The 13,495-nt window shown below is 32.6% G+C and overlaps 1 protein-coding gene and 1 long non-coding RNA gene across 2 annotated transcripts; both read right to left on the reverse strand.

Moving 5' to 3' along the window:
• Positions 1-414: 414 nt before the first annotated feature.
• Positions 415-1,205, reverse strand: LOC145062814 (uncharacterized). The gene is made up of 3 exons (XR_013687730.1): positions 1,115-1,205; positions 759-1,025; positions 415-684 (listed from the first exon to the last, which is right to left on the reverse strand). It is a non-coding gene; the product is annotated as an uncharacterized LOC145062814 (long non-coding RNA).
• A 324-nt stretch (positions 1,206-1,529) lies between these two features.
• Positions 1,530-2,088, reverse strand: LOC145064092 (uncharacterized). The gene is made up of 2 exons (XM_079011607.1): positions 1,729-2,088; positions 1,530-1,646 (listed from the first exon to the last, which is right to left on the reverse strand). The coding sequence occupies exons 1-2, from the start codon at positions 2,071-2,073 to the stop codon at positions 1,530-1,532; spliced, it is 462 nt and encodes a 153-aa protein (XP_078867733.1). The 5' UTR covers positions 2,074-2,088.
• Positions 2,089-13,495: the final 11,407 nt, after the last annotated feature.

The raw sequence follows: 13,495 nt of genomic DNA on the forward strand, positions 1-13,495 counted from the left end.
CCAAGACTAGACCCCCAAATAATTTTTGCCATCTGTAGACGGAACTCTAAAGCTGCGTTCTTTGGGTCAATAAGAACACGTATTGGTTGACCTGAAACCAATTGCTCCATAAACATACAAACAAAACCACCGCAATCTCCCAAATGAGTACTTTGTTGGGGAACATTTTCTTCATAAATGAATTGCATATTCAATGGAATCCTTGGGATGTTCCTCTGGGCCCAATACTTAATCTTGTCCAAATAATTTGCCACCCGACGTTCAAATTTGGAAAAGATTCCTTCAGATTTGAATTTTTCATAAGCCCCTCTACCAAGACTGTCATAAATATGCACTTCCATTGACGCTAATCGTAGTTCCCCAAATAGTCAATGATTAGGGGATGAATGAATCAGTAATAAGACCTGTATAAGGATCAGAAAATAAAATTATGTTTATTTACATCACAATACAAAAACATAACAAAAAAACGATATTATTTTCAATATAAACTATTAAGTTTACCGTATCAACATTCCACCAAGCAACCATGAAGTTGGGGTACGTAGCAATACCAGCCATAAATGCCCTCCAGTCCTGTCCTTCTTCCAAAGCATGAGAAACAAAAAAATTTGGAGGCATTATTGTATGTCGGTCGCTCTCAAACCGTCTCTCCATCAATAGTCGGTACCAAATGGTTATATGCTGCACACATGATAGTTTTGTTATTGACTAAAAAACAATTAACTTTTAAAATAATTAATTAACAATTAATTTACCGCTGACTCCAACCATCCGTTGTGTGTATGCCCAAACAATGAGCTCCAAAAATCTCTATCTAACACGAAATTAAACAAACGATGCTGGACATCATATGAATGCAATACATAATTTTGGATGACAACCTCACCGCCTGCTACGTAAGGTTGCAGGCGCAACATGGAGAAGTCATGAGCAACACCAAAAACTGGAGGAGGAACGGGGCTTGTTGATTTGATATCAACCTTCTTTTTTGTTCTTCTTTTTTGCTTCGGTGTCGTGTGCAACTAAAAACAATATTCAAATGTTTAAATCTATATCTTTCAGATAATTCACATAAACATAAAATCATCAGTTTCTAAAAAAAAACGAATACCTCGGTGTAAGGAGGGCACAAATATTGTGATGGTTTTCGACTCCTCGGTTTATCGGGTGTAACTTCTTTGTCGTCATCGTCATCAAAATAATCTGCAATTCCCGTTATTATTAGTTCGTCTTCGTCCGGCACATCATCATCAAATTTGTTTCCCGCATTGTCATTCCTTTCCTCCCACTCCTACATTAAAAATAATACTTTATACTTAATAACGAAATACACATAATTTAATAAGCAATAATATCTAAATAAACAAAATATTTATATTAATGTAACTATAAGAACCTCTTTAACTTCACTATAATCATTTACATCAAACACATCATCATCAAATTTGTTCCCCGCATATTCATTCCTCTCCTCCAACACCTACATTAAAAATATAACTTTTTACTTAATAACGAAAGACACTTTATTAAAAAGTAATTATTAAAATCGTAAAGGTAACATCTATAACAACCTTGTCGTCTTGAATATCACCAAAAACATTTTCAGTTGTATTGTTTTTATTCATCACTTCATCTTGCACAACCTATATTTTCAAATATAAAATATGAACACAAGTATTCATATATGTTAATAAAATTTAATAAATAATGTAACGTGTAACTAACCTGTTCATCATAATTTCTTTGTGACACTGTCGGATCATCAAAAATAATGTCGTTCCAAAATTGATCATTATTCACTTCTTCAACAAAAACCTCTGTAGGTTGTCGGTTCATAAACACATGCTGCTCCAGTGCATGTAGCCGTTTCAACACCTCGTCTAGCTTGTGTTTCCCACTGCCCCGACCTCTAACATGAGAGCGACCACTGGACGACATACTAGACGAAGATTCGTCTTGTCTCCTAAAATGGTCTCGTACTGGGGATGGAACTGCTTTCCCTTCACCATATACATACTCTTGAAATGACATATAATAAGAAGATGTCATCTCACCATCACCCGGTAACATGTTTTGTCTTGGTGGTAGCCCTTCCTAAAAAATTAAACATATTAAAAATGCATATAAAAGTATAATAATCAAGTTTATTAATAATAAACGAAATATTTTTAAACCTGCATCTTCGACCAAATCTTGTTCACGTCAACCCATTTCAATTTTTTTGTTCCACTCCATCGTTTCATCCGAGGCAAGTCTTTATTTTTTCTCGATGCAAATCCACATGCACGAACAGTCGGAATCATCTCATATATCCATATCTACAATTTTTTACAATTACAGTAATAAAAGTTAAAATTAAAATAAAAAACATAACAATAAAACAATTTAAATATAAGAAAATTTTTATACCCTTATTGGAGCCGTAAATCCTGAGACGGAGTACTTTAAAGTTTGACCACGCTCAGAAAGTGATAAATAATTATGTATTTTGTTCCATGTATCCTCAAGGTCAACATAAGTAAAATCCCAGAGATAGCTACCCCAAGCGAAGCTAACAAAACAAAAAAAAAACAAAATTGATTATTATATAAATTATAACTTTAATAAAATAGAACTTTTAACGTAAACAAAATATACCTGTTCCAAAGATCCAAATTCTCAGCCAAAAAAAACCAATCTTGTGGCACCCGATCATTAACTTCTTTACCCAAAAAACTTTCACACAAAACGTATATCAAACATACTCTAACTGCATCAACGTCGTCAAGTGCTAGGAATGTTCGATTTAAAATTAAACGTTTCAAGTCGCCGATTTTCACCGAACTATTAGTATGGTCCGGAAATAGCCGTTCACGCAATAAACATCTTTTTTTACTGCTTATTAATTTTTCCGACCCTTTTCTCCCAATGTTTTTTGGATACTCCCCAAAATTGAAGCCGGTAATCAAACAAAACTCTTCCGGCCCATAAACCATTTTCGTATTGCCTACTCGAAATTATAAACGTTTTATTCCATCTGGAGATAAAACAGGGTCCGGCCGGATCTGATGAAGGAACATTTTATGAAACAATAATGCGTCCCCTTGTAAACGAGGGACATCAATAAAATAACCAAAGACGGTATCTCTGAAAATAGCACGTCGGACATCATCTAAAACTTCAAATATTTCCCATATGTTACCGCCAGAGCCTTTTAAGTTCGCAAAGGCTTTCGTATTCATTAAACTAAAATCATGCTGTAAAAAAAACACAAAAACAAATTAGATAACTAAAAAATATATTTTTTTAAAATATATGATTACGAACTGCAAATACAATTTCTTAATTACTAATATATATATTTCCGATAAAAAACAATAACATACACGTATATAAACAATTTTCCAAGTTATACAACAAATATATTTACGACAGAAAACAATATCATACATAATTATATAAACATTTTATTAAACAAATTTTCAACTTAAACGACAAATATATTAACGACAAATTTTCAACTTAAACGACAAATATATAAACAATTTTTATCTTTCTAATTAAAACTAACATTTTATAACCATATAAACAAAAAAATTTAAAAATAAAACGACAACCAAATTAACAATTTTGCAAGTTATACGACAACTTTATACAAATTTTCAACTTACACGACAAATACAAACAATTTCTAACAATATATATACGACAAATTTTCAACTTATACAAATGTTATACTTATACGACAAACACAAACAATTTCTAACAATATATATACGACAAATTTTCAACTTATACAAATGTTATACTTATACGACAAATATATATACAAACGACTATTTTGCACTTTATAAAAACAATTATACGATAAGAATATACAAGATTTCAGGTTATACAACAACTAAAAAAACAACAAAAATAACAAATTGTAAACATTATCTACGCAGTCTCTACTTGTCTCTACTTGCATTTAAACTTCAAGTATACTAAAAAAATATTAAAACTATCAAACACAACAAAATTACCCTTTTTTAACACTAAATAATACAACAAATGATAAAATAAAGAGATTGTTGACATTAAAAGAGTTAAAATCTAACCATATTTGCGAGATTGTTGACATAATCCTCCATTTTCTTCAAAAACTAGCCAAAATTCCGAGAGAAGCCCAAAGTTAGAGAGAGTTTTTGTGTAGAGAAGGGTGAAAAATGGAGAAAAAAAACGTTTTTATACTCAAAATCGAGGGCATTTCACAGATGGGAGCCATTTCGCAGATGAGAAGGTCATTTCGCAGATAGGACCTTCTCATCTGCGAAATTGATGGCTATTTTTGTAATTTCGATTTTTTTGGCTATTTTTGTAATGCAATTAGTGTAAATGGCTATTTTTGTCATTTTCTCTTATAATAATGCAAAATAAGGAACATTATCACCGTAACCAAAAATCCGACGAATACTTAATTTAAACTTCAAAATAGAGACTACACATATTAATGAAAACAAACATTTGAAGGATTTTGTTTACACTTAGAGAAATCGATGTGCATTAGGATTGGACACCATTAGAGTTAATGTATGTATTTTACGTATCTAAATTCCAGGTTCAATTGCTTATCTAGATTAAACAATTGCCCTCAAATTGGGGCAGAGATGTGGTTAAATGGAAAATGTAGTGAAAGGGGGGGGGGGGGGACTGAAATGGGTGGTGCTTGTTGTTATAAGGAGATCTTGATTGCCACACATTGTAGGTGTTCGATGTAGGGATGAAGATGATGCCAGAAGATTGATGATGGTCAACATGATCACGATGATTATCGTTGGCCTCGACTTTAGAGTTTTAATAGGTAAATAGAAAACGAATCCTAAAATATAGGGATATCAATGGGTAATTTTTTATATTAATTAATATATGTAATATTACTAATTTACCCTTATTAATTTAATTAATTGTAACACCTGTTTTCCAAAATAGATCAGTTGAGGACTCAAAGGGATCAAATGTAAGGTTTTTGGGAAAAAAATCTTGAGCCACAACGTGGAGAATGGAGTGCCACGACGTGGCATACCAATTTCAAGACCATGTGTTTTGGATGACCGTCACAATGTGGGAAGGGGAAGGCCACGACGTGGAAGCTGTTGCAGCGTAAACCCATTATCTTTTAGGGTTTCTTCCATATTTAAGCACTTAAACTCAAGGTTTAGGGTATTCTATTCAGCCACTAACCACTCTATACGAAACCCTACCCTCCATTCATGATTGAAGGCTTGATTTCTTGATTTAGAGCTTATTCGTTGGATTTTAGTGAATCTTTGGGAAATGAGAGGTTCATCTTGGTGCAAGGGAACAAGGAGTAAGCTTGGATCTAACATACTCTTCAGATTTTTGAGTTGTTGGAGGTATAAATCCATGATTTGGAACTTCTTCTTCTAGATTCAAGTTTGAGGTCATGTTTAGGTGGTTTTGGTCCCTTCCATGGATGCTCTTGGAGTTTGAGGAACTCTAGAGCTTGGTAGGGCTTCTTTATGTGTAACACCCATTTTTCCAGGATGGGTCAGATACGGGCTTTGAGGGATCAAAGGAAAGATTTTTTGGGAAAATCGATTTCCACGACGTGGTGAATGGAGCACCACGACATGGCGTGCCTAATGTAAGCATACGAGATTAAATTTTCACCATAACATGGCAAGAGGAAGGCTACAGGGTGGCAACTGATGCAGCCCAAGCCCATGATTTTTAGGATCTTCTCCATATTTAAACACCTAATCTAAAGGATTAGGGCATCCTCTTCAACCTCTAACCCCTCTTCCATGAAACCCTAGCCTCCATTCCTGATTGAAGGATTGAATTCTTGATTTAGAGCTTTTTCTTTGGACTTTATATGAAGCTTAAGGAAAGGAGAAGTTCATCTTGGTGTAAGGGGTCAAGGCATGAACTTGGATCCAATATCTTATTTAAATTTTTGAGTGATTGTAGGTATAAAGCTCTCATCTTGGCTTATGCTTTCTTGATGCAAGTTTGAGTCCATTTGTAAGATTTTTGGTCCCTTCCTTGGATGCTCTTGGAGTTTGAAGAACTCCAAAGCTTATGATAGCTTTTCTAGGTTATTAGACTTCTGTTGAATAAGAAAAAGGACCATGTTTGATGTATCTTTGGTTCATGCTCAAGTTTTGGCCCCATTAAGGACTTGATGGAGTTAGGTTTGTAGATCTTGCATTAGAATGGATTCCTAATGGATAAAGTCAGAAACTCAATCCATTAAGTCATTGAAAAGAAGTAGATCTGAATTTTTGGGCTTAAAACTGTAAGGATTAAGCACTTAATGAAGAATTTGGCATTCTACCAAATCCCATGACATGGCCAAGGGATTGCCACATCGTGGTGGTGCTCAGATGCTCGATTGTATTGTCCATAGCTGACCATGATGTGGCCAAGAGATGCCATGACGTGAAGGTTCTCTGCTTTGTGACTATTTTGTCCTGGTATTTCTATGACATGGTCAAGAGGTCCCCACATCATGGTGAGCATTGACTTTTTTACCGTCTACTTTTGTTGATCGTTGACCGTGACTTTTTACTATTTTGACTTTGGGATCAAACTTGGAGGATTTGGGTTTGTTGATTTAGTATTTATCTCTTTTGGTATTAGTCAATTCATGGGATCAAGCAATTCATGGTGCGAGGGTGTTGTTGTGTTTCTTTAGTTCTTTAGTTTAGGTGAGTTTCCCATTATATTATGTTTTACATTTTATATCCTTGTATGTTAGGATATAGGAGTAGTGATATGTTGGTTAGAGTACCAATAGGATGGTGATCGTCTAATGGAGTGCCCTAGGGGCTATATGTAGTCACGTAGGATAGCCTGAGAACTCTTGATCTAGGCTTTATTGCCTGATCCTTGTTTGGTTATGGCTCTAGAGTGGGATCACCTATTCGAATATCTATCTCGCCTCTTGTTACATATAGTTATGTATTCCTTGGAGACCTTCCGGTAGCAGCATTGTGTGTTGTATGAGGTCTGGTATGCGGTAGTGAGCCATTAGACAGGTAGGCTAGTGTAGATAGTTTCATGTGTTTATGTGTTTACTTGATTGCTTGTTTGTTACATATTTCAACATATTGCAGTGGGGTGGGTTGAGGTGGTCATGCTTTTGTTGTAGGCCAACATACTGAGGCGGGTCAACGTTGTGTTGTAGGACAGTGATGGGTCAGCTGTATGTTGAGAGAGTGAGAGAGAGAAAGAAAGAAAGAAATAGAGAGGGGTCCAAGTGAACGATAGGCCTTACAAGGTAGGCTAATCAGATTGAAGGCTCGTGTGTGTGCATGCATTATATGTATATTGTGGCATGTGGTATTTTGGGGGAACTTACTAAGCTTTGGCTTACAATTGCATATTAAATGTTTTTCAGGTACTAGTGGTGATCATGGGAAGGTGAAGGCGTGATTATACACATTCATCAGCAACCATGGGGATTCCGCATTGACTACATTTCTCTGATTTTCAAGAAAATGTATCTTGGACCAAATGGATTTCTTAACTTGGATTTTATAAACATGATGTTTTACCTTAATTAAAATGAAATTTTTTGTTGTGAAAATGGGACATTACAAGTTGGTATAACAACCCTGGTTTGAGGAATTTGGAGGAACACTGGTGTGATTCCAAACTCAAAATATGATCTGAGAATCTTTAAAAAACATTTTTGAAAAAAAGAAATTTTAATAAATAGGTTGGGTTAGAGATATGGGCTTGGTCTCTTGTCATGTTCTTCTTTGATTGTTGGCTTGGGATCATAAACATGGACCTCTGGCAAGGCCTCGGTTTTACAAGGAGATGTGATGTGTATTGTAACACTTGATTCCAAGTATGAAATTATTTCCGATTTGTGTATGAGTTCTTTTTGGGCACGGCGTGGTGAAGCCTCACCACGGCGTGACAATAAGCTTTTGGGCCGCATATTTTTATGGTCCACCACGACATGGTGGCGACTGATGGAGAAAACCCTAAAGTTTTAGGGTTGAGCCCTATTTAAAGATCATTAACCCCTCATAGCCTCCCTCACATCAGCCTCCATTCACCCAAATCGTTCCTTGCAAACCCTAATCACCTTCCACCATTTTTGAGCTAGTTTGGTACTCTTTTAAGCTAGAGAAGGAAGAAGGAAGAAGAAGGGAGCAAAGATCAAGAAAGCAAGTCCCCATTATTCATCTTGGCACTCTTCTGGACCTTTGTAAGTGTCCAAGACTCGATTTTTATCATTCCAGGTTGTTAGATCTTGAGTTTTTTCCATTTAGTTTCTTGTTCTTGAATGTTGGAATGGTTAGACCACATAAAGTTTTCAAATTTATGAATCTCCAGGTCAAGATGAGCTAGTAGTGTCTTAGATATGGATTATAATCAAGTTTTGATGTCATGATAGAGATTAGGTCATAAATCCTCATTTTGACCTAATATAGGTTCAAGACATTCATTGGACATGTATGTCTATAAGCACCAACCTTTGGGATGGTTTTGGTGTTAGAATCACTTCTGGAAAGGTTGGACTTCGAACTTTCAGGATTAGGTGCTTATTGGTTAAGCCCTTGCATTATTAAGCTTTATGGATTGGGTTTTGGACCTTTATGGGTAGTCTCAATGGATAAAGTTGGAAAATTTATCCTTCTAGATCATATTTTGGGCTAGATCTGATCTTTGGAGCTCTTGGAGTCGAAGAAAATAACTGAATGTATTAAGCTGTTGAAACTCAGGCAACCATGACGTGGTTGCAAGTCAACACGGCGTGTTGGCCGGGGTTTTCCCGACTGTTTGGATGATGGAGGAACACGTCGTGCCTAAGGGCAACATGGCATGTTGGGTCAACACGGACTATTGACTTTGACTTTTGACTTTGACTAAGTGTGAACTAAGGGGGTTATTCAAGGTATTTTGAGCTCTATCTAAGGATCTAGTTACTATTTGATGAATAGGTGACGGGTAGAGCTGATATTCGGAGTCGGGACCTATTTAGCTACTGTTCAGATTCAGAGGTAAGTTTCCTCATTGTGATTAGCGGGTCGAAGGCACCAATGTCGGCCCATGGTTTGATATTTTTGAGTATGCTAAGCTGGTTGTGTGACTCTTGCATGTGTTATATGTGTATGTTTACCGAGTGAGGCTCGATGTCGGGCTGGGCCTGATGACTATACTGTATGCTATTATCTTTATGATTATCGCATGTGTTTGTATGTTTATATGATTATATGTTTGTATGTATACCGGGTGGGACCTAATAACTGACCGATCTGTATATTGAGCGGGGCTCAATGTTAGGCGGGGTCCGATGCCGGGCGGGGTCCATTATGCGTTTATTTATGTATGTATGGTATGTGATATTTTGGGGAACTCACTAAGCTTTGTACTTACAGTTTTCAGTTTATGTTTTAGGTACTTCTGATTTTCAAGGGAAGAGCCCGAGATGATTGCAGAACACACATCACTCAATTCTGCATTTTGTGATTTACTATGATAACGATGATGTATTGATAAAATTTGATTACCTTGGTTTTATAACAATGAGATGCTTTATTGTTTTTATGAATGTAAAAATAAAAGATTTTCGGGTCTTATTTTGGGACGTTACATGTACAATCAGCCAGAGCCCGAACAGGAAAGTGATTTGTATGTTTGTTGTGTAAAGAATAGCTCTTGTACACACATGTTTCTATAATATTGTTCTAGTAACATTTACAGGTTTATATTAAGACAAACTTGGCACGATTTAAAGTTGTTTTAGCTTCCCATTTGTTAGATTCAAAATCTACACCATATGCAAGAGTTTTCCCATTTACTCATTCTTTTGGTTTTCAACAAAGTCAAAGATCATGTGGTCTTGGATCTAGTCAATGGTCAATTCAGTATCATGTTTACTTTTTCCCAACAATGAGTTACATGTGTTGACAGTTGAGCTGTTCAACATTGAAATCAGATAGTGAATGAGAGTGTGTGTATAATAGATGTGTGTGGTCAGTATATTATGCTTTGGGTGAGATTCCATCATCTTGTATAAAAGATGCAAGCAGTTTCTCCGATGGTCTAGAAAGAGAAAACAGAAGAAATAGTTGTGATTATGCTATATATTGAGATTATTAAGAGAGGAGAGCAAGGAAGACAGTGGAGGGTGGGTAGTGGGGTCTATCTAATTTATTTTTTAATTAAATTTTGACAAAAAAAATATATAAAATAACATCTAAAATAAATTAAAAAGAGCACAAATGTCATTTTATATGGGTCAAAGTTAGAATACCTTTTTTCTCACTCACATCTCCATCTCTATCATTTTTTCCTAAATCTTCATTTTCTAATAAAGAAAAATGTTTTTTTTTCTTCCCTTTCATCTCTATTATATCATTTCTATATGGATCTAACATGAATAACTTGTTTAAAAGTCATGAACAAGTTCATAACTCAACTCGAAAATATGAAGAACAAGTTCGAAATTTATGAAGAAATATTTTCGAACTATATCTAGATTTTTGGTCATCAGGGTTGATACTTCATAAATTATTATATTAATTTTGATTTTTTAAGAGTATTTTCCATTGTAAATGATTAAGATGTGTTTTAAAACAATAAAATTGATATTGATATGTCAATGGAGATCATCTTTGAAAAAATGTTGGTAATACACTAGAACATGAGTAATTACAAATGCTCACACGGCATAATTCAATAATTAGTAGTATTACATTGATTTTAATTACTTTACACCATCCACATAAAAAAAAAGTGGTTTTGTGGAGTGTATTTTTTTTTTAAATAAACTTAAAATAAAGGAAACTAATCTTCCTATTCTAATAAAAGAATAGTTTTATTCTCCTTTTGACATGTGTCATCTTATTAAACCTCTTAATTAATGCATGTTTTATTCTTCTTTTGCCATGTGTCACCATATTATGTCTACTAATTAATATTTGCCACATGTCAACCTATTGATTATTATTTTAAATTTTAAATTTTCCACTCTATCTACATTAAATTAATAGCATTAAAATAAAATTAGTACAAATTATAAAGTGATATAATTTCACATATTTATTTAAAATCAATAATTATAGTTTTATATAACTAAAAAATCTCCTAATTAATAATTTATTTAAAATAATTGATTAATAACTTTGAATTTTCACTAAAAAAGCTTAATTAATTTTGTAACCGTGGTTCCCACGGGTTATAAACTAGTTGTATATCAAGAACCGAAGAACTTTTTCAATTTGATTATTTATGGACTATAATAGTTTTGTTTTTACTGTATTATTAATTAGGTTAGAGACTAGTTTAATATATGGTTGAAGTTACACTTACAAGTAGAAAGGCAAACAGAAATCAAGTACCTAAACCTAAACACACCCGAAATGATGTTGAAATTTGAATGTTGTTAAAAAAAACCTAAATTTACTAGCAACACACATTCATTTCACCAAGTACAGTAAATATGAAAAGAAACATCATAACGACCTAAAACATTCCGTTTTCAACATCAATAGCACCGCACATGATAATTGATAAATCTAACGATCACCACTAGATTAGAGGGTTTGTGAACTTGTTTATGTAGCCCGAAGAGATCAACACCAAATTTAATTTATATTTCCCTTTTTTCCTTATGTCTTGCAGAGTACCCATGTACTCCTTACGAAAACCAATATTTAAGGGGTGTTTGGATAAATGATTTTTACCTTATTAGTTTATTCCTTATTTGATTATTGCGGTGGTAATAAACACTTTTTTAAAATGTGTTTGGATTAGCTTATTGCGGTGAGAATAAGCAATAAACAATAAGCATTTTAAGTGTTTGGCAACAAAACAGCTTATATGAGTAAAATGACCAATAAGCAATAAGAAATAAGCAATAAGCATTCCCCTCTTTCTTATTAAAATCAGCTTATTTAGCTTATTCCTACCGCAATAAGCTGATTTTTAAAGACTCCTATCCAAACACTTAAATTTACTTATAACGGTGGAATTAAGCAATAAGCAATAAATAACCTATTTTTTCTTATCCAAACAACCCGATAAACTTTTTTTGCCTTAACTCCAAGATCTATGCCTCAGATCCATTGAACTCTACTTCTACCAACATTTGGTCTTGTAATTTACCTATCGTCCCAAAATGCCAATATTATCACCATTATAATCTTCAAAAATTATATCTTAATATTTTGTAATTGCACGTGTTATCCCAAATGTCAATATTTTTATCTATTTATAATCTTAGAGCATTTTTAATGGATACTTATTTTTGAATTTTAATCTATTGATTCGTCATTTATTTTTATTTAATTCCATTATAATGGATTGTTTTAAACATTCAATCATTTCTACTTTTAACATATTTTATTTTTATCCCCTCAATTATATTTTAGTTTTAAATATTTTTCATTTATTTAACTACTTAATTAATTCTATCATGATTTTTCATTTATGAAATGTTTATATACTAATGTCTAATGTTAACTTTAATTTAATATATTTCGTATTTAAGTATGATATGTCTAAAGATGACTAATAAAATGTGGAGGTTTTATGAACATTTAGATAGACGTGGTTCAATAAATTAAATTCATTAAAAATATTGAAAAAACTTAACCATTGGATGACTCATTTAATTAGAGGTTAAAAATATTAAAATAATAAAATGACAAAAATATTAAATAATATAATAAGTTTAGGAGATCTTCTTAAAATAATTCTTTCTCCTCTTTTGTGTGTTTGTGGAGACAATGATCTAATACTCTTACAAAACGTTTAAGACAACTTACATCTTCTTTCTAAGAAATATAATAGGTTGAAATGATTATCTTATTAATAGTAACTATGAAATAATAATTGTTAAATTAAGTATTCAATAATCTCTATCCATCCACTGCATGTTAATAAAATTAAATAGAAATATTGAGTCTGTGTTACTTTTAACTATTAATTAATTTAAAATTTACTTATTTATTATTTTGTTAAAAAAAAATTGATCATTATAATTATTTGAAATATTAACATTAGTTTGTAAAGTTATGAAATTTCAAATAACTATCGATTCTGATTTATATTTAAATATTTAGCCCCTTTTTAGCTATTTTAAATATTTTTTGATAATTTTTAAATTCTATTTGGTATTTTGATTTAGGTTTTTGATTTACCATTATATTTTAATTAACAAATTAAATATATTATATTGATAATTCAAAAGGTTTATAATTAATATGATAATATTTTATTATCAATAACATATTTAAATTAATAACTTTTGATATATAATATAGAAAATTGAATGGGTAGAGGTTTCAATTGAATGTATTGAAATGCAAAAATATTTCCTTAATAATATAATATAAATAAATAAATAAATTTGTATAAATTGTTTATTTATAAGTGCTTACAAATATGCAAGTTTGTACAAATAAAACTTTGGTTTCAATACTCTCATCAAATAATTTTCTAGTTTGCAAGAGTTTTTTATTCTAAAAAATCTTACCCTGATATT

This window comes from Lactuca serriola, chromosome 7, assembly GCF_051521515.1.
Source record: "Lactuca serriola cultivar US96UC23 chromosome 7, Lser_US96UC23_V15, whole genome shotgun sequence".
NCBI classification, from domain to species: Eukaryota; Viridiplantae; Streptophyta; class Magnoliopsida; order Asterales; family Asteraceae; genus Lactuca; species Lactuca serriola.

What these genes read in the sequence shown, in the direction of transcription:
- LOC145064092 (XM_079011607.1), bottom strand. Translation starts at nt 2,073, where the DNA reads ATGTTACCGGGTGATGGTGAGATGACATCTTCTTATTATATGTCATTT. An exon ending in AAAGAAATTATGATGAACAG is followed by an intron (nt 1,647 to 1,728) that starts GTTAGTTACACG and finishes TTGAAAATATAG; the next exon opens with GTTGTGCAAGATGAAGTGAT.